The sequence below is a fragment of the Macrotis lagotis genome, chromosome 3, assembly GCF_037893015.1.
Source record: "Macrotis lagotis isolate mMagLag1 chromosome 3, bilby.v1.9.chrom.fasta, whole genome shotgun sequence".
Lineage (NCBI taxonomy): Eukaryota > Metazoa > Chordata > Mammalia > Peramelemorphia > Peramelidae > Macrotis > Macrotis lagotis.
Genome location: NC_133660.1, coordinates 13,882,740 through 13,906,775, shown reverse-complemented (window position 1 = coordinate 13,906,775; position 24,036 = coordinate 13,882,740). Strand labels below are relative to the sequence as shown.

Genomic DNA, 24,036 nt, shown 5'->3' with positions numbered 1-24,036 from the left:
CTGAGAGTGGTTTGCCCAATATAATAGGGCTACTAAATGTAAACATAAGGCAGATTGAACTCAGGTCTTCCTGACTCTATCTCCTGTACAAATGGATCCACCTGGGGATTCTCCTTTTACCAAGGTAGATGGCAAGGCACTCCAGTCTTACTACTGACTGGGAAAAGTTAAGAATCTCTAAGCGGAGTTCAAGGAAAGGCAACGGTCTCCCTTTTCTGCCACTTATTAAGCTCTGGGGAAAAGCCAATAGGTCTATGGTTCTTGCTCTGCTATTGGGGAGAGAACCTGGTATTGGAGCACAAAGTTCCCAATCCAGTCTTTGCATTCTCCATTCCCTTAATCAAAGACCTAGGCTGTGGATGTGGCTATTGTGATCTTTACTCACAACCCTGAATAAGGACTCTAAGGAGAGAACAGTGGAGCCCCACTGTACAAAGGCATTTGAATATGGGAGTGGACTGAGAAAGAGTGAAGCCAAGTAACCTGTACTGAGGGAAGAAGTGGTCTCAAAGTCAAGGGGCAGTGCCAGATGGGGTTAGGTGCTCCACCAAGATGAAGCAGGGTTAGTTTTTATATTTGTGTACTAGACATTCTCCTCCTGACCTAGAGGATGGTAGTTAGTGGATATTTAAAAACCCCAAGGAAGAAAACTGAGGCTTCATTATTGCTGTGATAAGATGCCTTAGGGTTTGTGAACTTCCCTAGAGTTTTAATGGGTTGTGGGGAGGCTACACTGTTCCTTACAAATCCTCCACTATTGGAGTAGTTATGTGGTGCAATGGATAGAGTACCAGCCCTGGAGTCAGGAGGACCTGAATTCATATCTGGCCTCAGGCACTTAATAATTGCCTAGCTGTGTGACCTTGGGCAAATCACTTAACCCCATTGCCTTAAATAAATAAATTATTTTTAAAAAATCATCTACTATCTAACAAATGACCTTTGAGAAATGTAATGGCTAAAAATTTCATCATCATCATCATCATCATCATCATCATCATAGTCCACTCACTGCCAAATTGGTTCTTAGACAACAGATGTACGGGGACTTTTCAGTTTGGTAGGACCTCCCAGAGGTGGGACCCTGCTTAGTGAAGATCTTAACTTCTTCCAAAATCCAACATCATTTCCATACTATGAGAAATTGTTGAAAAAGAACTCTAGTAGATCATTTCAGAAAATCCCTAGCATTGGAAATGCTGATTTCTATTCCATTTTTCCAATACATTCTAGATTGATGTGGACTATTTTGTCAACATTATGACAAAAGTTAGAAACAGATTCATAAATAGATAATTTTATTAGTAGTCTAAGATGAATTGAGGGTATTATTTAAAACAAAAAAAAAATTGATGACCAATACAAGTGTAAAAGTTCAGCAAGTCCATGTAACAAGGAAGGCCTTTATTATGTGGTAATTAGCAATTTCACAGCTTGAAAGCTTATAAGCCAAAAAAAAAAAACCCAACAGTACTTTATTTCCTTTATAAACATATATTTTAAACTAATCCCTTAGTAACTACAGATAGATAAAGGATGATAGAGTGCTGGGCCTAGAGTCAAGAAAACTCATTTTCCTTGAGTTCAAATGGGGTATGGGACATTTACTAAATGTGTGACCCTGGGCAAGTCATTTATCCCTGTTTGCCTCCATTTCCTCATCTCAAACCATTCCAGTATCTTTGCCAAGAAAACCTTAAATGGGCTCACAAAGAGTCAGACAGGACTGAACAAAAACCAACAAATTCCTTTAGAGACTAAGTATTGTTCCAGGCTTTAGGGAGATTGTAGTACTTTTGATAAAGATAAATGAGTCACAAAAGATAAACAGCTTTCAAATTCAGCCTTTGTGCTGTCTCTTATCCTGTTAATAAATAGTGGATCATTGATTAGGACTTCTTTACAAACTTTGTAATGTTTATCTCATGGGTACATTGCAGGATAATAAGATTAGAGAAGAAAATCAGTAAAAGATTTAAATTTGATTCCTGGGCTGGTAAGATGGCAATGCCAAGTTTTTTTTTCTTTATTTTATTGATTCTGAAGCAAAAGTATGTTCTACCTTGATGCCTAGCCTGAAAAATCAAACAATACTAGTACTTCAGCTCCACAGATAACAAATGGCCAGAGGACTGATTTCAGAGCCAGCCAAACCCGGTTCAAGTCACATTTCTGATACAGGTTGGTTGTGTGATTTTGAACAAGTCTCTTCAGCTTTCAATGTGCTAGGCAACTCCTTCAGAGTGAAAAAATTGCTAAGGAGGTGCCAACCTACAGTGGTAGAGATACTTCACCTAGGATTTCACAGGACTAATGAAATCACAGGTCTAATCCCTCTCTGTAAGTTTACTGTGTGGACCCAGGAATTAAAAGATGGCCAAGGAGCTTACATACTATTGCTGAAATAAGCAAGGTATATTCAAAAATAAGTTAATACACAGTAGACATTGAGTCATTTTGGGGAGACAGAGAATTAACTACAGGTAAAAAATCAAGAAGAACCTCGTATTGGTGATGGCATTGGAACTGATCATTGAATAGAAGTGTGGGCTCCCAGAAACAAATGTGAGGAAAGAGGCTGGAGGAGTAGAGTTGACCCAAAGGCAACAATTGAAGGGGAATCAAGGAGGTCAGAGTGACCAGAAGAACCAGTGTGGGAGGGGGCATAAGATAGGGGCGACTGGAAGAATCAGTTGGAGCCAGAATGTGAAGAGCTTTAAAGAGTAAAGTCAAACATCCGAATCAGGTGCTTTAAATTGCTGGGATCACCAAATTGATCCTCAATCCAGTTAGATAATGGACTTTGACATCAGACCATTCCTAGGGAAATAACCCTGTATTTAATCTAGGGGAAACCAAAGCTCAGTCCTAAATAAATATCTCAATATGATTTGGATGTTTTAATGATCATCCTACAAATACTAATTAGGAAAAACACCTTTTGGCACAACAGTGCTAAGCAATTCCAGTCACTCCTTATGATGGAATAGGAGACATGAATAATATAAAATGGTAGAAATTTTCAAAGCCATGGCTATGTCTGAATTACATTCTCAGAAGACATTCTAATGCCATTCCAGTTCCCTTCTTTTGGTCCAGTTAGACTGACTTTATGTGGCTTACAAACTTCATTTTCTTTTTCTTTTTTTTTTTAAAGGTTTTTTTGCAAGGCAAATGGGGTTAAGTGGCTTGCCCAAGGCCACACAGCTAGGTACTTTATTTAAGTGTCTGAGACCTGATTTGAACCCAGGTTCTCCTGACTCCAGGGCTGGTGCTTTATCCACTGCACCACCTAGCTGCCCACAAACTTCATTTTCTCTCCATGTCTTTAAAAGGCTGCCAGTCTCCCCTACATGTCATCCTTTCCCTACTCACTTTTGTCTCATAAAGTCCCTAACTTCCTCCAAAGCTCTGAATGTCACTTCCCAGATTCTCCTAACACTTGAAGTATTCTTTTTTTTTTCCTTTAAGGTTTTTGCAAGGCAAATGGTGTTAAGTGGCTTGCCCAAGGGCCACACAACTAGGTAATCATTAAGTGTCTGAGGCCAGATTTGAACTCAGGCACTCCTGACTCCAGGGCAGGTGCTCTATCCACTGTGCCACCTAGCTGCCCCTTGAAGTATTCTTTATTAGGAAACTAGGGATAGGCTACTAAAGTACTTATGTATAGACTTAAATACATTTAAGTCTTTCTCAATAGAATATAAATCTCTTGAAGACAAGAACTATTTCATTTTTGGTTTTGTGCCCAAATAGACAGGATGAAATGATACAGGAATAGCCTAAAAACAAGGAAGACCTGAGGTCAAGTCCTGCCTCCAAGCATAAACTATACTTAAATATAGGCTAATCTCCATTGGAAGAGGAGGTTTGCTCACCTGGGAGTTCCCTAAACCAAAGAAATTATAGATCCACTCCCTAGACCCTATTCCTAGTGACTGATACCTCATAGAGACTCAACAAATACTTATCTAATTGATTGATTGATTGATTGATATTGATTGATATTGATTGATTCCATGCTTAGCCACAGTCTCCTTCAAGTTGTTCCTGTTATTCCACGATCACTGGTCTGTTGTAGTCTATTTAACATTTAAGAAGTATTTATAAATTCAAGGTTGGAAAGTATCATGAGGCAGGTTGCTACAGATAGGAATATTTACTCTTTCCCACAGTCTTCTTGCTGAATAAAATAAAAAAATGACATGTACAGACAAAGTCAGCCAGGAATGCTAAGTCTGTTTTTCTGTTGGGTTCTACAAGGTTAGTAAAGTAATTAAGGGTCATGTGTGTGTTTATACATAAGGGTCACATGTACCTTTGTTAACTATGCATAAAATGGAGACTAATAAAAGTCTGATATAACTTTACTAATATTATCTGAAATGTCTGTTGATAAGAAGATATTGACTAAATAGTATCATTTACATAGGTATTAGCTAGAAGATTTATGACTTGGACTGAATAATTTTCCTTCTTAGAAATGATCCTTTAACCCTGCAGCTCTGCTTACTAAGATAGTTGGCTTCACAAACCTGGGAGAGAGGTGAAATAATTATCCTGTTCTTATTTTTCAGGTGACAAAGCATGAACGTCAGCTTATGAAGCCATTATATGAGAGATATCGACTGGTCAAACAGATCCTGTCAAGAGCCACCCCCATTCCCAGCATTGTGAGTTTAGAATACTTTTCTAGATTTTGCTATATAGGTAACTTTCCAAATCCTCATTACGGTTTTTTAACAATATAAGAAATTTTTTAAAAATTTATTTTATTTTCAATTCAGGGAACAAAACAAGAATTTCCCTAACATAGTATAATAAAAAAAAAGATGATTGCATATGGATCTGAAAATCTACATGTACAATTTGCTATTCCCTCAAAATATAAAACAAAGTTATTATATAAATTTCCTTTTTTCTTTTTTTCTTCCCTTCTCATCTTAAAGACAGCTACAATTAAACTTATATAGGCTTATCGTGTAAAATTATTCTATACATACTTCTATTTATCAGTTCTTTCTCTGGATGCAAATAGTGTCTCTTTGTTTGCCAACCTAAGAAATTTCTTGCCAGTTAAAATGGAAGAATGAAGTATTCATTACAAACGCCTGTGGCTACACTTGCCACAAATGGATAGAACTGATCAAATAAAGCCTATCAAATTCCCCCTTTAAAATATCCAATTTTTTAATCATCATCTTCTGTTATTCATTTTTGAATAACATGAGGGATAGATCGCTACCCCTTTGGGTAATGTATTTTGCTCACACGTATAATTCTATTAATGTCCCTCCAATACCCACTCTAAAGTTGTTCATCTTTGCACGTTTTGCAAGAAGTCCAATGGCACTCGTTCCCTCTTAAGCAAAGTCAAAGCTAAACCAGTAGCATCCCAGGCTCCCCCCCCCCTTTGAAGGGGGTTTATAATCCTATCACAGCCTCTCGAAACTTTTACCCAAGGGAAGAATCTGTCTGTCCTTGGGATTCTGCCTCCAGAGAGACAAACTTCCACTTTGGGCTAGAAAGGTGACCTTAGTGGAATTGAAAGGGAGAAAGGTAGTTTTAGAAGGATTGTGAAATGATCCTATTGTCACAACACTTAGCCATTTTTGGTAAGCTCTCCCTCCTTTAACCTATGTATTTGGGTGGTTATATGTATTAAAGAATAGTGCTCTTGCCTACAGTGATGAGGAATGGCTTCAACATGTTGGCCAGCTTCCTGTCATACCATCCATGTTTTGATGGTAATGTCTTGGAAGATAGTATCCTGTTCTGGATACTTAGCTGGCACCTTGGTTTTGAGAAGATGAGAATGCATACAAAGATATATACACATATATAAATACAGCTACTTGCTGCACTGATCACTGTATTGTTTCTGATATCCCTTCCTTGACTGCCAGGAAGATGCCAACTTTCTAATAACAACTCTGTTTCCATGCTGTTGTTGTCAAAGACCTTTAGTTCTACTTATATGTTCATGACAAGTCTTGAAAACATCTCTAGAAGGCACATCTTTTCACTTTATGGTGTGAATTGAAATTAGTATACATTATTAGGTCCAACTTGCTTGTTTCTGACCCAGAAACTCCTTTGCTCTTTTTTGTGATTAGATACCTCCCTTAGGACTTCTTTTAATAGAATAACTAACTATTCATTACAATAGACTAGTTAGTTGGGGAGGCATCAGTTCTAACCAACCACCTTAGATACAGTTCAATGAGATTCTTTCCTAGCTGGATATTGTAAAATCAGATTAAACAAACAAATAAATGGGATATACATACATATATATATATATATATATATATATATATATATATATATATATATATATATATATATTCCATGATTCTTACTTTCCTCTAAAGAGGAACTAGTATATAAATTAGTGATCGAAATAAAAGAAAGGAGAGGGATGGAGCAGACAGAAGAGAAAGTGATTCACAATGTATTTATTAATACTTCCTACAGGGTTCCCCCTCCAACAAGCGGAGAAGTCCTTCGCTACAACCAATTATCGAGGGTGAAACAGCTTCCTTCTTCAAGGACATAAAGGTGAAGATATCCACCTATCAATAGCTAGTCTCTTCAATTTCCTATCCCTCCACATTAATGAAAAGTTTATTGGTATTTACTCTTCAGTATTACTTCAGTGTAAATTTTTAAAAAAATTTTTATTTACTTAAGGCAATGGGATTAAGTGACTTGGCCAAGGTCATACAGCTGGGCAATTATTGTGTCTGAGACCAGATTTGAACTCAGGTCCTCCTGACTTCAGGGCCAGTGCTCTATCCACTGCACTACCTAACTGCCCCTACTTCACTGTAAAATTAAGGCATGTTCTCCAGAAAATCATTAACCGCATGAACATAATCACCTTTGAACATTTTTTTATCATCATAGATTAGCTTATTTCCTTTGCTTCATTTCCCTTTTAAAAAAAAGAACTTTGCTATAAAGAACTTTTGATAATACCTTGGTGTCTCTGATTTCATAATTAGCACAAGCTTCTGAAATGATTTTCTTCATTCTAAAATTTTCCAGCTTCCATATTGTGACAGTTGAGTTAGCTGAGATCATACTTTTCTACCTGCACTGGGATTTTTCTCCTGCTCTATATCTTCCTATCTAGATTTCTAGGGAACAAAACTAGTTTTTCAATATTTTTTCATATTACGACAGTGATCCATCCGAATTAATCTCAGTATAGCATGTGATTTGTATTTTTCATCTAGTTGCAATGATGGAGATATAAACTGCATACCCTTGTAAGATTGAGTTCAGGTGTTCCATCTAGGTTGTTCAAACAGGTTCCCCCCCTGTCTCCAACTGACCCATAAAGATATCAACTTCATTTAACCTGACTTTGTTGATAACACATTTCAAAAGGCATCTTTGTTAGCAACTCTTGAAAAAGGTATGTGGCTGACCTAGATAGTTAGGTTTCAAATTCTCAGATATTTTCATTTATCTTTTGCAAGGTTAATCTGAAACTGAATGTAGTTGTGGGCTAACAAATACCATTCCATTACTAATTCAGATACCTTCCTTTTTCCTGTAAATTTGTGTGTGAAAAGTAGGGCACTATTCTGGTATATGCATGTGAAAGAGCTACAGAAGAAAACTCCCTCTTGGTAAGAATTTGAGACTTCCAATTTGTCATTACAAAGAAACCTTTAAAATTTCATTTCCTTACTCTCTCAGTCAATTGTTGTGAAGGAAATTCATTCCATTTCTTGACATTTCTAATTGTGTGTGTGTATATTTATATATTTGACATATTTCTCTTATATTTGCCTCACAGTAACCTCTACCCATTGATTCTAGTTTTGCTTTTTCAGAACATTACAAATCAAATCTTTCTTCCGCATAGTAGCCTTCAAATGCGTAGAAAAAGTTAGTTTGTTTGCCTACAAGTCTTCTGTTCTCTAGACCAAGCATCACTAGTTCCATTAACCATTCTTCATACGACGCAGTTCATAATCATTTCATTATTTTCATTTCCATTCTCTGAACAAGTAATTTTTCTTTAAAATGACATTTCTGATAAGTACAGAGTACAGTGGATCTGTAGCCTCCTTCGAGGTGGACATCATATTTATGTTAATGTTGCTTTAGATCCCATTTTATCAGTCAAGATTCATAGGTCCATAGGTTTGAGAAAGTATGTTTTCTTAATCTAAATCCAAGTTTCAAACTTATGGGCACAGGGTATCTGGAAACAGATCAAAATATAATTGGAAAATGTTTAACCAATGAATAAAAATACAATATAACCTGGATGATATTATTGGTGATTTTCCAAGTCATTATGCAAGCAGCAAGAATCTATTCCTCTTGAGTCTGAAAAAATACTTAATAAGACAGGACCTGCCACAAAGAGACATGTGATACCGGTGTGGGGTACTATTAATCTGTGAGTCATATGACCAACTGTGAATTCGCTATAGTGACTCTAGACCACATTTTTCTGTCATTAAAATAGCTGACATTTACGTAGTACTTTAAAATTCGCAAAATGCTTTCTAGTCATTAACTTACTCAAATCTGCCGGTAAAATCAATAGTATACCCATTTTACAAATGAGTAAACTGAGTTTCAGAGAGGTGAAATGATTTGTCTGTGAGCACACTGGTACTATCAGAACTTGGGCCTTAACTGACTTGAAGCATTCTATCACAAGGATATCTGAAGAGATATTGTCAGATGCTTTGATGAAATGCAAAGTCTCCTGGTCTGTCTGTTAACAATATCAAAAAAGGCAGGTGAAATTAGTTTGGCATATCTTCCTGTATAAAAGTCCAGAATGGCTCCATGGATTGAGTACAGAATGATAGAAGTAGTCCTAAGACATTAACGATCAGTTCCTGAGTTTTGGTTATTGTTTCTAGTACCTGTCTTTTGGAATATTGGACTGCTTCCTGTCTCCAGTCTTCAGCTGATTTTTGTTTGATTGGCAATCACAATGGTTAGTCATCATGATAAGTTCTTTTAATACTTCAGGAAATAAATTTATCTAAAACTGAAGACTTGTTATTTGTAAAGATTATTATTATCTATAAAGATATTATTATGCTTTCTCAACTTTCTTGAATTTCTCTTTGTCTTTAAAAGCATTCTTCAAACTGTAAAGGGTCAATAATTCTTATTTAAAAAGCTTTTAAGGAACTCTGCTTTTTCTTTCTTATTTGTTGATATTATACGATCTGCTTCATATGAGGAGAGGTCTGTCCCCTTCACCTCATCATTCATCCTTCAGTTCTAAGGGACCATTTTTGTTTTCTTTCCTTAGCAATTGTTTGCAAGTTGAAGTTTATTTTGCTCTTTCACTTAATTGGCACTATTCCAACACCATCATCCTTGTCCATGTGAAAGATCTTGCTTCTGAGGTCTCTCTTTTCACATATTCCTTATAAATATGAATTTATCAGAGATTTTTAAAAATTTCTATACAAATGTAGAATTCCCCTTTCTTCTTCAGTGATTATACTATCAGAGTTCTGTGACCTCTTGAACTATATTTTTCTTCTCTCTTCATGGGGATTATGCCTATTTTTGTTATAAACTTATTGAATCTCTCTTAAAGTCTAAGATATATGTATAACTATGTCCAATGTTCTTTTACTTGGCTATTGGAAAATCTCACAAAATAGCATCAACTTTAAGTATTTTCATCATTTGTATATGTCCCTGTTCTTCAGAAAGGTATCCAAAAATACCAGTTGTACCCAAAACAAACATACCTCCACAATTATTTACTTATTTCCTTTTTTTCAATAATTCTTTTTTCTTTGTACTTTATTTTTTTAATTACATGTAAAAGTAGTTTTCAACATTCATCCATTTTCAAGTTATTTTTCTACCACCCTTCCTTCTCTCCCCTCTCCTATGGCAGCAATTTGGTTAAAATTGTATATGGACAATCATGTTTAAAATATTTTCTATATTAGTCATTTTGTGAAAAAGGAATTAGAACTAAGGAGGAAATAGTCATGTCTCTCAAGAATGCTATCACATTATTCTATGTTGGAGAGACAAAGGGGGGCAGGAGGGAGGAGAGAGGGGGAGGGGGAGGGGAGGAGAAGAGAACATTAAAGAGTCAGAAAGGGTTCAAATTCCACCCCTGAAATCTCCAGACTGTGTGACCTTATGCAAGTCACTTAACCTCTCAGTGGTCTGTTACTTCTAAATAATTTTAAAAATAGTGCAATATAGAAGGAGTCTCATTTTGGGGGAGTTTTCACAAACATTATAAGTAGTGTACTGGTAAATGTTTAATGAATAGCTTTCTGAAAAAAAAGTATATATACCACACTTTTAAGTTTAATCTGCATTTGTTAACATTTTCTCCATTATCTAGACTTAATTAAATCTCAACATCCAACCAACAATAATTCAAGTCCTTTTTTGTAGCATATGCCTAGTTTCAGTTTTCTGAAAATTTAACAATTGACTCCTGCTAACTGCAACATACCCCTGTGTACAGTAAACACATCCCATAGTGCTTCAGCCTAGCACATGTCTCTATATTGTCTCATATTAAACTATTCCCAACCGTGCTTTTGGCATTAAATATTCTTTCCTATTGAAGAATTTGAAGAGCTGTTGACATTGATGAAGACAAGAAATAAATGTTTTGGTTTCCTCTACACCTCCGTTTGATACAGAGGAAAAACATTGAATTTGGACCTGGTCCAGCTTTGCTTCTTCAAATCAGGTCAAATGAGAACAAGCATTTCAGAAGCACTTACTATGGACCAAGCAGTGGAGATGCAAGAAAGAGGGGGAAACAGTCCCAACTCTCAAGAAAGTCCCATTGCATTGGGAAAAGCAACATGCAAGCTACAGAGTGGTTATAATGGAATCTTAAGAGTAAACATATTAGCTTACAGGATATTGGGATAGGCGTCTTGCAGAAGATAGCATTTTAGCTGAAAGGGAAGCTAGAAGATTAAGATCAGGAGGGAGAGAATTCCAGGCACCTTGTCAGGAGATGGAGTATCATGATGTGGCCTGTCAATGAAAGATGCCAAGCTGGAAAGTAGGGAGAGAGATTCGAACCAGATCAATAGCTCTGAGAATCATCGGTATAGAGAAAGGAATTAAATCCAGGGGAGTTAATGAGATCACCAAGTAAAATAGTAAAGAGATAGAGAGTCCAAGTCCAAGCCTTTAGGGAAAAGCTCAAAGGATGAAGATTCAGAAAAAGGAGTCTGAGAAAGAATGGAAAACCAAGAGAAAGAGACAGAGACATATAAAGAAAATGAGATAGAGGAGCAGAGTTTCCCCCCCCCTCCAAAAAAAAGAAGTCCCAGAGAGAAGATCATGCAATGAGAAGAGTGGGATCCACTATATAAAAGACTGCTGAAAGCTTCAGGCTGAGAAAAAAAAGACCATTGGATTTGGCAGTTAGGAGATGATTAGTGACCCTTGTCAAGTCATTAATGCTTTCTGGATCTCCAGTTTTCTAATTTATAAAGTTAGATGGTTAGACTAAATGATTCCTACCATTACTTTAAATCCAATTACTTATTTTTAAGGATTTTTTAAAACTAAATGTGCTTTTAACTGTTCAAGATTAAGATTTTCATACATAATAACTGATCCATTTATAAACTGATTTGAAATCTACTCAAAGAAACAAATTCAGTTTTCTTAAATGAGGTTTAATTTAGTGAAGTCTAATAAACATTTTAAAACTCTTTGAATTTTAATGAATTTTTAAACATTTTAAGATGGAATGATTTTAAAATTATATATTAAGCTTTCATTCCAGCTACTCATTTCAGCTTAGGAAGACTGGTCATTTTCTCAATATAACATTAAACTGCTTACTGCAAAAAATCCATAAATTATTTGAGCTTTTTGATTTAGCTTAAAAAGATAGAGAACTTGATTGTGTTTTTCTGCTTTTTTTACCCATTTCTTCCCATTCTGGATATTTTCGAAAGAAAAAGAAAAATGGATTTTCTATCTTCTTTTTAAAGTCAGACCCTTATTCTGTTGATAAATAAATAAGATATTCAATTTTTTTTAAGAAATAGATTTTCAAAATCAATTTCTGTGTGTATGTAAAATCCAGATTCTCTCTTCATATAAAATTCTGCTTCTATTATGATATATGAAGCCATATTTTCCCATAAGATACTCTTGATGAAATAATGTCAGTTCTTTTGATGTTGAGTGAGTCAGTTCAAAACAGCATTCAATTTAATTCTGAACTCCAGAATTTTGAAAAAATTTCTACAAAGTTTATTTTTCTCTTGATTCTACTGGAAAAGTTTGTCTGGCCTCCTTAACATGAATTATTCATTCTTTTGATTATCTTTTTTTCAATCTATTTCCCCCTTGTAAATTTGTTTTTATTAGGAGAGAAATATGGAGGGCATCATCTTGTAGTCTCAGTCTTTGAGAATTTCTTGAGGTTCAGGAATATCCAGGAATGTCATGTATTTTTAAACTAGCATTATATAAAAGTGTTTGTTGTATCCTCAAATGTTTTCTAACCAACACATCACCACTCTAAGCAGCCACAAAATTACATATCACATCTCATTTCTTAAATTGCAATGTGCAGGCTTCTTTTTCTGAAATTGCTAATCACTTAATCAGGAATATTATTTCCCTCAAATCCAAAAGAAAAGCAACAAAATACTGAAGATACTGATATCCATATAGTCATGATCTAGGTTTCATCATTCCATTCTTAAGAATTTCACTGGGGATTTTTAGTCAATCTTTTCCTCTTCATTGTGCTTGTAGAAGGTTGTATTAGCTATGAATTGACTTCTTGCTGTCATCTTTAATCTTTAAGAATTTAAATTACTTAGGTTGTTTTTCTGTTTTAGTGCATTGGTGCATATCTTATTTTGAGTCTGTGTATATGATAGTGTTAGTAATATGCAAATATACCCCCAATAAAGTTACATTTCAGTCTATTATATCCTTGTGTATTTGGCAATATGAATTTCTATTCGGCAAGTTTACAATCCCCCATGCGGTAGTCCATATGTTTGTGATGATGAGAGTAATCAGACTAAGGAAAGGGCTGCTATGTTCTCTCCAGGAAGAAGAGGATGTTTCAGAAGATGAGAGCAACACAAAGCCAGACTTCACAATCCCCATAGAAACTGACTTCTGTTTTCTGGACCAACTTGAAGATAATGCTGATCATTTTGTTTCCCCTTTGGATGATAAGTTACCTTCAAAAGGTGGTCAAGATATGAGACTTTCCAACCTTCATGCTGCATCTATGTATGTCACACTTCTTATAGCTTTCTATTTTCATAAATTCTGCATTTACACCAAAAATTTCAGACAAATATTCAGACAAAGACCAGGTTCAAATATCAGCTTTGATAATTATTTGATAATTATTTATTTATTTATTATGGGACTTTCCTGTGCCTCAGTTTCCTAATGAGGGAGTTGGATTTGATAGAATCTGAGGGGCATTATAACTCTCCATGTATGATCCTCTGACTGATTTTAAGAGTGACTTTTGCTTTTTAATTCATAAGTTTGGAGAACTTTCTGACATCTTTTATTAGTTCCTGCTTCAACAAGCAAAAGATATTTATAACTGTCTCTACACAGATCTGTGTTTCACAATTTGATACATCCCAAGCACAAATTCCCCTTTGTTTTGTAATGTAAAATATGCCAATGGTCAACATGGGACTTCATAAACCCAAAGGACACTTAAAATAGCAAGAGGCTGCAAATCTTCCCTCTCCAGAGGATCCATGACATCCACTTCTGTTGACCCCAAAGTTTTATTTTCATTACTACAAAACTTGTCCCCATTGGTTTTTATTTTTATTGCATTACTCTTATGGGGGTTTTTTGGTTTAATTTAGATTTTTTTAAATTTTTAAATCTTAGCCATGAGCTCTTAGAGCAACTGCAAGAAGTAAAAGAAGAGAAGAAGAGAATTCGAAAAAAACTTCGTGACTTTGAGGATAATTTTTTCAGACAAAATTCAAGGTATAACATTCCCCCCCCTTTTCGTTCTAATCCATCTTATGCTTGTCTGTAAGGAGAGAAACATCCTAGACCTTCACTGTATTACTGTCCTTGAATCCTTCTCCCAAGCCCCCCCCCCCCATTACCCCATTCTCAGTATTCTAGCTTTTGCTATTTCACTAAATGATCTCTCAAGAAATTAAGATTTAAGAAAGAAGTAAAAATGTCAAATGCCGCTCTATAGATAGCAGGGTAACTAGGCTTGAATTAATTTTTGGGAAACTTAAGATTGAAGCTGGCAGAGGGGAAGTGAAGCAAAGTGAAGAATAGAAAGAGAACCATAAAAATTATAAATCAATTTAAAATCATTGAAGTTGACTTTAGAACAAAAATGATCTTGAGGTCATAGAATCATTGACCTAAAACTGGAAGTAACCTCAAAGGACCTCTAAACACACCCACTCCTCTTACAGATGAAGAAACTGAAAAATGATTTTCCCAAGGTCACACAGGTAATATCAGATGGGATTTGAACCTGTGATTCCAGAGTCAGCATTCTCTCCACTCTATGGTGTTGTCTCTGACTACACGCATAATAATGACACATGCATTTTTAGAGTCCATATGCTAGGCTTAGGTCATGCAACTTGTAATTCATGTAAAAGAGCTTATCTACAATACGAAGAAAGAGAACTTTATTCTCTTTTGTTGACAAGTATTATTCCATTTCATCATTGTGTAATTTCTGTGAGGTATTTTAAAAGTAGATTTCATTTGGCATTCAAATGTGCTTAAGGTCACATAAGACAAAGGTCAAACTGCATAAGGTATCTGGATCTTTTTTCTTTCTAGTTAAGCTTCAGTCATTAAAATAGGTTATTTATTCACCAGGTTAGCCATCATAATCACTCTAAATTCAGGGATTTAAAAACCCCATCCTGTTATAAGTAAAAAAAAGTTTGGGGAGAGATTTTTGAAAATGTTGTCATAGAATGTTAGAAAAAGACTTTGAAGATCATCCAATCAACACCTTCATTTCTACAGATGAGAAGTCTGAGGTCCAAAGAAATTAGGTTTAGAATATAAAATGAAAAATAAGATAATAAAAATGTATATTTCATTAAAAACATTGAAACTGGTCTTGGAACAAGTATGTTCATTTTTGCTGTTAATTTAAAAACACATTTTTAGAATTCATATTCTACACATAGCTTAATGTTGAAGGGAAAAATTTAAGTAAAATGTGTTTCAAGTATTTAAGTACAAATGATAACAAAATGTTCTCTTTTTAAACTAACCAAAATCTCCTTGGAGACTTGGGCTAATGTCAAATGTTCCTGGTTTGAATTAATTATCGGAAAGGATATGTAAAATAAAATATAATCCCAATTCAGTAAATAATTTAATAGGGGGAAGAATGAAAAGAAATTAATATTATCTCTATTGTACTTCTACCAGAAATGTCCAGAAGGAAGACCGCACTCCAATGGCTGAAGACTACATTGAATATAAACATGTGAAGGCAAAAATAAGGCTTTTGGAAGTGCTCATCAGCAAGAGAGACATTGATTTAAAGATCATGTAAAGCAATACATCCCTTCTGAAAGGACTCAGATTAAGTGATTGAAGAATCCTTCACAAGGCAGTCGTCAGAGTTCTATGAAACCAAGAACTCCAGTGGTTGTAGAGTACAATGGACAGCTCCAGTCAAACAGGATATTTTGTCTGTGCCAGCCATTCACTTAGCTATTGTCCACTGAGAAAGAAACCATTGTTTAGGGATATTGTTGTATCTGAGTCACATACCTTTCACTATGGTGCAAACTTTACTAATATTAGCTATTCCATCATTAACTTTAGATACACTCATCCTACACATGACCCAACAGTTATTCAATGTTCTGAGAAACACAAAGAACCATTCTATTTCACTGAGATAAAAATGAGCTCAGGACTATGATTCACTTACAGTCTGCATGCTGTGGAGTTTTGTGCTTTCTCTGGACCTAGTTAGGCTATGTGTTTCTGTAAATTACAGATTCCAGGATATTGCCTTGGCTTTCATTTTTGCGTGGCCCCCATTCACCATCTTTGTGCATGGCTCAGCTTTTCTTCAGCTCGGTTAGATGACAGCTCAGACCAGAATCTGAATAATATTTTTCCCATCATATTTCTTCAAATTATACATTTCATACTATAGTTGTGACTGATCAGCACCCAGCTGACAGATGGGATAATGGGAAGATAGCTGAAGCAGTAACCATAATTGAAATGGAGTGTCACCTGAAAAGTGATTCCTCTATTGTAGGTTTAAAAGGTTTTAAAAGTACTCAATTAGCATTGAATCAGGTTGCCCACACGCTTATAGCAATTACGGTTTATGTCTGCTATTTTCTTTTGATTAAAAAAATGACAGACAAACATGCTGTATTATTATTTATAGTGAGTGTATGGGATGAGAATTAGGCCTCTTTTCCTTAATTAAAAGCAAAAGTGGGCATATAATAGGAAACCTAAAAAAAAGAATTATTTCTTCAAGGTGATCTCCAAGGCAGAATGTTATTCACATCATTTTCAATGAAAATATGTAAGTAGACAAAAACCTATTTCTGATTCGTTTTCATTTTCTGGTTATTAGCTTTATTGGAAAATTCTCAATAAAACCATCTATATTGGCTGGCTTATTAGTACCAATCAATTAGAAGCCTTCAAATCATCCATTTCAAAAGTTGACATTTTAAGCATGACAGTTCATCCTGTGAATTATCAAGTTTTCTTATTTTTGTCTTCGGGTATCAACAAAAATCACTTTGTTTTATTTTCCTCCCAAATCTAGGAGTTTAGGAAGTGTTTTGGAAAGACAAGAATAGATTTTTGATTAATGATCTGATTTCTTAAGGTTTTTTTCCTTCTGAAGAGGGCACTTGATGGATGAACCTGCCTGTCTCTTTTGGAGGACTAACCTTTGAATTGACACAACTATCCTCAAAGCTAATCGACCCAGGGTATCAGAGGTGGATTTCTGATGTTAACTTTGCCAAACTACTTTCAATCAATGGCACTATAACCTCAAAGTGACTTTTCTCCATTTCTTCCAGCTAATTAAAGAATTGCTGAAAGATGGAGAGAGCTATTAAGGGAGGAAAGGCTCCCCCCCTTTTTTTAAAGGAATGTTAATGTAAGCTCCATGCTAATAATTTCTCCCTTTTAATTCCCTAAACAATGACAGTACATAGCAAAAGGTAAATTGTGAATTTTTAAGTGAAAAAATGAGACATCATAGATAATGATTCTGGATGCTTTGCTTCACTGTTTATATGATAGATTGTTATAACTCCAAAGAGTTACAGTTTGAGATATAATGTATTTTAATGATAGTTTCTATTTTTAAAAATTGAATGTGATTAATAATTCTACATAGTCAAAAATTATATTTTTAAAGAAAAGATGTTGCCTCTCTAAGAAAACCTTAAATATGAGGGAATATCAATTGAAACCTATTACTATTTAACTTATTATACTTAAGAATATCTTTGCAGAAAACCTATAGAAAAAAGATATAACTAAATTATAAAACTCAAATAATCAAATGTTGAGAAAATTAATGTTACTGATGTATCTAAATGAACATTATAAATGAACAAATTTTCATTTCGTTATTAAGTAGAAAAAAATTAGTAAAATAAATCCTCATTTTCAATTCTGATTTCCTCTTTAATTTCTAGTCATTCAAATACTTAAACCTATAGAACTCAACTTTTAAAAATTGTTTTTAAAATAGCTCAAAACTTATTTGTAGACATGTTACATGCTGTACTGGTATGTAAATAAAATAGTTATAAGACAAACTTGCTTCCGTTGCAACACAGTATGCAAAGAGTCATATCGTGACTCATTATTTGCATGGACAAGAGCAGTGTGGGGTGAGTTATTTTTTCTTTTGCTCTTTTGGAAATGTGCATGTTTATTACTAAATGTCGACATAATAAAAATCTTCAAGATAAATATTAATTAAAAACAATAAAATGATGATTGATTATGATCATTCAAGATGGCAAAAGCTTATCATTTTCACAAGAAGCAATTACATGCAAGAGTTTAGTGTAAGGGCTGTTTCAAAATACATAAGGAAATAAGAAAACACTCTTATGTCTGTAAGAGAAAGCCTGCCATCTTTATGCACATTTGTTAGCTTCAAGTTCAAAGAACATTTGCACAGAACACCAAGTTAGACCAAATTTGAAAAAAATGACTTTGAAATGATATATCATGAACGTATTGTGTGAGACTGTGGTTTACTTCTGGATGCTTGCTTTATACAAGGGATAAAGACCACTGTAGCAACACATGACCTGATCTGTAATCTCCATGCAGTTCTTCCTTGGGTTTGAATGCTGTCCTTTAGACCAAGTCTATATGTACTTAGGAGGTAGGCTCATGTATTGGGGTATAAAAGTTATGCATTTTGCTTAGGCATCTCAACATTTTTGTGGAGTGCAATATTTGAACCTCTGAGGACTGGGTTTTCTAATGAGGAAGAACTTGCTGCTTTTTATGTGCCTTGCTAATCATGTTACAAAAGGAAAATTTTAATTCATGTCTCAGGGGCTTTATGTATGATTGCTTATCCAATGCCTATTTTATAAATTAAAGTATCCATAGATTACTGCAAATGTATAAGAGTATGAGGAAAGCATGAGAATGTTGTCATCATTTTTAGTTTTGCAATTTAGTGCAATTAGATGAAATACCTTTACTATTGGTGTTACCATTTTGCTTACATAAAAATCATTTATTGTATTGACTTGCTGATTTGGAAGTGAAGCTAGATCTAGGCTGTTTAATAATAGCATCAACTTAAATTAACTATTTCAGAACTATTTCCAACAGTACCTCAGAATATTTATTTTAGTGAAATGTCAATCTGATAAAATCTGTTTTACAAGGAAAATCACATTTTTTTTATAATGAAAGTAAAGGTTCCTTTTCCTCATATATTGCATCTTGGTTTTGTTGTTTGGCTTAAAGATGATGAGTATTTTCTAGATGCTTAGAAAAAAAGAAACCAGGTTCCCTCTTACCCCAATGTCCAATCGTCAGTCTCATAAAGTAACCTACAAACAGGCAAACAACTCTATCTTGTTGCCAGTTTACGTAAGTTGAGTTTGACAGCGCATCCTTTCCCCAGTTTGTTGTTTAAAGTCCTATTTTCTTTTCTCTAGACCTCAAACTATGTTTTTAAGAATGAAGGTTAGGGGGTGGCTAGGTAAAGCACCGGCCCTGGAGTCAGGAGTACCTGGGTTCAAATCTGGCCTCAGACACTTAGTAATTACCTAGCCGTGTGGCCTTGGGCAAGCCACTTAACCCTTTTTGCCTTGCAAAAACCTAAAAAAAAAAAAAAAATGAAGGTTGGGGCAAAGCTTGCTAAATCAAAGAGAAGACTTTATTATTCTCTGTACACTCAAGTTTCTTTAAATAGTCGCTTTTTAAGGGACTAGTAGAATAATAAATACCCATATAAAATGAGTGGCTCAGGATCTATGACTGAGCCTTGAGAGCTTTCCACCTTCCTCCACTTCTAAACTGTTCTTTGTGCCTTTTGGTGGTCATCTGCATGCTTTCAGAAGACTTGCTTTATAAAGATGGTCTATGGGAACTGCTACAGATCAAGAAAATCTATATAAGAATGTAAAATACAGTATATACATACACAAATGGATGTGTGGGTATGCATATGTATGTGTGTGTGTATACACACACACACACACACACACACACACACACATGCATCTGTGAATACACACATTTTCTTATATGGAGATGCCAATAGTGCATATAGATATCCATGTTTCTCCCCAGAATTCAGAGGCAAGTTCCTCATAGATACACAGATTTGTAAAAGTGGTTTGGCAGATTTCATTCCCTTAAATGAAATCAATCTATGCAGATAATGACCTGAACAAAAGATAAAATTTGGGAAATATGGGCCCAGCACTGTTTATATAACATGTAAAATTTGAAATTATCATATGTACTTTTAAAATGTTAACTGATTAAAAGATATGTACATTTTTGCACATGATTGTATTTTGTACAAAATTAAAGAATATTTTTACCTCTATGAGCATCTGGAAATTGGCTGGTATCAAGGATATTTGAGGAAATGTTATTTCCTCATACCTAAGAGCCACAAATTGTGGCTTAGACCTGAGGTCTATGGAAATGTTTACATGTTCCTTCAAATAGAAGGTAAACTCATCAAAAGCATGAACTATTTTTTATGCTGTATCTGTATTCCCAGGGACTCACAGAGCGCCTTACACAGAGCAGGGACTAAATGCTGCTTCTTACTCTCATAGCTCTCTGAAATCTAATAAAGATTGACTTTGCTATACTTAGTTTTTAGTGATATATAGAAGAGCAGCATTATTAGAGGACAGTACTTGTATTCCAGATTTCCCTTCCCTGTGGACAGCTCCCAATACCCCCCCTGATCGGCAGGAAAATAGTAGCAATGACACTAGTTCAAGGACAAATAATCAAAATGAGTTCCCCCCCATCTCTCTCTCTCTCTCTCTCTCTCTCTCTCTCTCTCTCTCTCTCTCTCTCTCTCTCTCACACACACACACACACACACACACACAACACACACAAACACACACACACATACCTACTACTCTCTTCTCTCTCTCTCCTTCCCTTCCTCCTCCCCCTCCTCAGATTTGAGAATAAAATGTTTTTGGAAAAGTTTTGTTTTATGCAGTCTACATAGTGAATTTGTAGACTTATTTTCCATGCATGTTGTTTCATCATTGTGTTTAATGAAATTATTGTGTCTATGATTTTGTTCTTTGACCTCATTCTTTAGGAATGGATTATTTACTTACTATCATGTTAATTTTTAATCTTTGAACCAAAGGTCCTTTATTAAATATAATTTTTATTGCATTATGGTCTAAGAAGTATGTGCTTCTGCTTTTGTTTTCTGAGGTTTTATGCCCCAAGACATGTTTTTTTGGTTGTTTTTTTGTGAAGGAACCATATATAGCTAAGAAAAGATATACTACTTTCCATTTCCAATATGAACTCTTCAGAGATCTCTCACTTTAACTTTTTTAACATTTGATTTATCTATTTAATTTCTTATCTATTTTATAGTTACACTTATCTAGATCTGATAGGAGCAATTGAAGTCCAATACTATTATAGTTTTACTGGTTATTTCCTCTTGAAATTCATTTAGCTTTTCCTTTAAGTGATATTATGCCATTTGGTGCATATATGTATTGCTATTCATTGTCTTTGGTACTTTTTGGTGAAATGTAGTTTTCCTAACTACCTATTTTAGTTAGGTCCATTTTCCTTTTTGTATGTCTGAAATCATGATCTCCACCCTTCCCTTTTTTACTTCAATTGAAGCATGACAGATTGAGCTCTGGATTCTTATTTTAACTCTATATTCCTGTTTCAAGTCTGTTTCTTGTAAAGAACCTATTGTTGGATTTTGGTTTCTAATCCATTCTACTATCTTCTTCCATTTTATGGGTGAGTTCATCCCATTTTACGATCACAGTTATGATTACTATTTCTCTTCATCCTATTCCTCACCCCTCTGAGAGCACTCCCAACATTTAGGAATTGACATGGGACTATGTACAACAGAAAGAAAAGGTTCCAGACACATAAAGTGGGGGGGAGGTCATAACTTTATGTAGCATGTATATATATATATATATATATATATATATATATATATATATATATATATACAGAGAGAGAGAGAGAGAGAGAGAGAGAGAGAGAGAGAGAGAGAGAGAGAGAGAGAGAGAGAAATTAGGAGTCCTGTCATTACCCTAAGTCACAGAACTGGGGCAGACTGAGGAGGGAGCCTGTACTTCGGGGTGGCATTCCCTGATGAGAAGTGGTCATTGGCTGTGTCCTGAGCAAGAAGCAAGTTTAGAAGCGAGCGGCAGCTATGTGTCCTTGACTATAGGAGTAGAGCAGGGTCTCAGTTCCAGTCTCCAGATCAACAGGATAACTACAGCAAGAACCTTAGACTAAAGGGGAGCCTAGAATTCTGTCCCTTGGAACATTCAGGGTTTTCCACTTGGCTGATAAGGGCTGACTCCAGCATTGGTATATTGTAACTCCCAGTAAGGGGGCAATCCAACAGGAGTGCAGACTGAAATCTAGGTCAGAGAGTTATATCTGTCACACCATGAGTCAGCCATGATACTTTGGGTCAATTCCACAGAAGGAATACTGAAGGCTGACACATTCTCAGCCTGAGCTGCCTCTGAAAGCCTGGAAACATACAATACTCAATAGCCCCAGGAAAGTAGCTGAAGGACAAAAACTTCAGTCCCCAAAAGACAAAAACTTAGCCTAGAACTTCTATCCAGAGGTGGACAGAACCCAGCCCATAGTTGAGAAGTACAAAACCAAAGAAAAATATTCCTTGATAAAGAGCTTTTATGGTACCTGGGTCACTGACACACAAACCCAGAAAAAAGAAAATGACTCTAAAATATCTACAAAAAAAACTTCAAAGAAAAATTTGGGGTGGGGGGGAGTGGAGTCAAGAACTTTAGAATAAAGCCTCAAATCAAATTCTGGAGTGGGAGAGCCAATAAAAGATCACAGTGAGACATTTTCCCAGCCTAAGACAACTTACAATGTTGACAGAAGTCTATGACATGAACATGGAGGCCTTTCTATACACAGTAGGTGGCAGCAACACAAGCTGCCTTAGAGGAAGCCTTAGAGATGGTAACAGCTGTCTGGGGAGCTCTGAGCTCAGAGATGGTAAAGGGATCAGAGAGAGATTATCATCAATTCTTTGCTGGCACTGGGTACAACTTGCAGTGAATGGTAACTCTATTACCCATAAGTAATTCTGGGTAGCAGTTCCAGGGAAGAGTATAGGTTGTGATCAGACACAAGGAAACTGGGGTCCTAGTTGCAGTTGCAAGGCAAGAAGGAGCAGTAACACCTGTGGGTGCAGGATAGCATGAACCTTTTCTCAATGAAGACGAGAGTACAGACTAGGAGAGCAGTGACCCCACTTCTCCCTGTATCACACAACCTGGAAAGTACCAAAAACTGGGACCCCCCCCCCCAGAAATAGCTTTGGAAACACAAGCATGAAAAAGCTTGAAGTTTGGGACAGTACCTTCCCACCCCCATGGAAGGGAACCCAACTTAAACATAAAATTCAGAGTTGAGAAATAGTCTGGAAAAATGAGCAAATATCCAAAAAGATGAAACACAAGGAAGAAAAGAACAAGAACAAGAAAAGGACAAGAAAAAAAAGGAGGGAAGGAGGAGAAAAGAACAAGTGGTTAGTATCTTGAGTGGGGAAGGGGGTGGGGTTAAAGTGGGAGAGAAAATAAGCCTTACTGTACTTAACAAGGGGTTAAGTACCCTGACCCTGGGTGGGTGGGGGTAAAGAGAAAATAGGCCTGGGGGAAGAGGTACAAATAGTTCAAGAAATGATATGACTTTCAATGATAATTTAGTTCATAAGGAGGACTGTGTGTACTTGAAAGATACTTGGAAAGGGGGTAGAGTAAAAAAAATTATTATAATTAAAATTTGATGCAATTTGAATCAAAGCTGCTTATCAAACAATCAAGCAAACAATCTATGATGATAATACCTTGATAAAAATATGAGCTTATCAAGCAATCAAATAATCAAACTGTGATTGATGATACCTGATTAACAGTATTTGACAAGGAGGAGGCATAAAGGAAGAGGCACAAAGATTTATAATTTTAGGGGGAAAGAAGGGAGAATGTGAATACTGAGTAAATTCTACTCAATAGATTTAGCTCAGAGAGGGAATAAGATACATTGCCACTCGGGTTAAAAATCTACCCTAATCTACAGGGAAGGGGGTGGGAGGAGACTGGGAAAGGGAAAGAGAAAGATAAGGGAAGAAGGCAAACATTTAAGTGAAAATAAACTTGAAAGTTAGATTTTTCAAAGAAAAGTCAAAGGGGAAAGGAAATTTTGGTGAGGAGCAATAAGAGAGAAGGAAAGAGAAAAATATAAATGGAGAAA

At 35.4% G+C, this 24,036-nt stretch overlaps 1 protein-coding gene across 5 annotated transcripts in view; it reads left to right on the top strand.

Moving 5' to 3' along the window:
* Positions 1-16,018, top strand: part of FAM13A (family with sequence similarity 13 member A) — a 107,422-nt gene extending 91,404 nt beyond the window's left edge. For 4 of the 5 annotated variants that reach the window (XM_074228150.1, XM_074228153.1, XM_074228152.1 and 1 more), the window contains 5 exons: positions 4,578-4,673; positions 6,478-6,561; positions 13,073-13,260; positions 13,891-13,992; positions 15,430-16,018. In XM_074228150.1, the coding sequence (XP_074084251.1) occupies positions 4,578-4,673; positions 6,478-6,561; positions 13,073-13,260; positions 13,891-13,992; positions 15,430-15,556 (597 nt within the window). In that variant the 3' untranslated portion in view covers positions 15,557-16,018. The remainder of the gene's footprint in view (positions 1-4,577; positions 4,674-6,477; positions 6,562-13,072; positions 13,261-13,890; positions 13,993-15,429) is intronic. The other variant, XM_074228151.1, reaches the window with a different exon arrangement.
* The last annotated feature ends 8,018 nt before the right edge of the window (positions 16,019-24,036 follow it).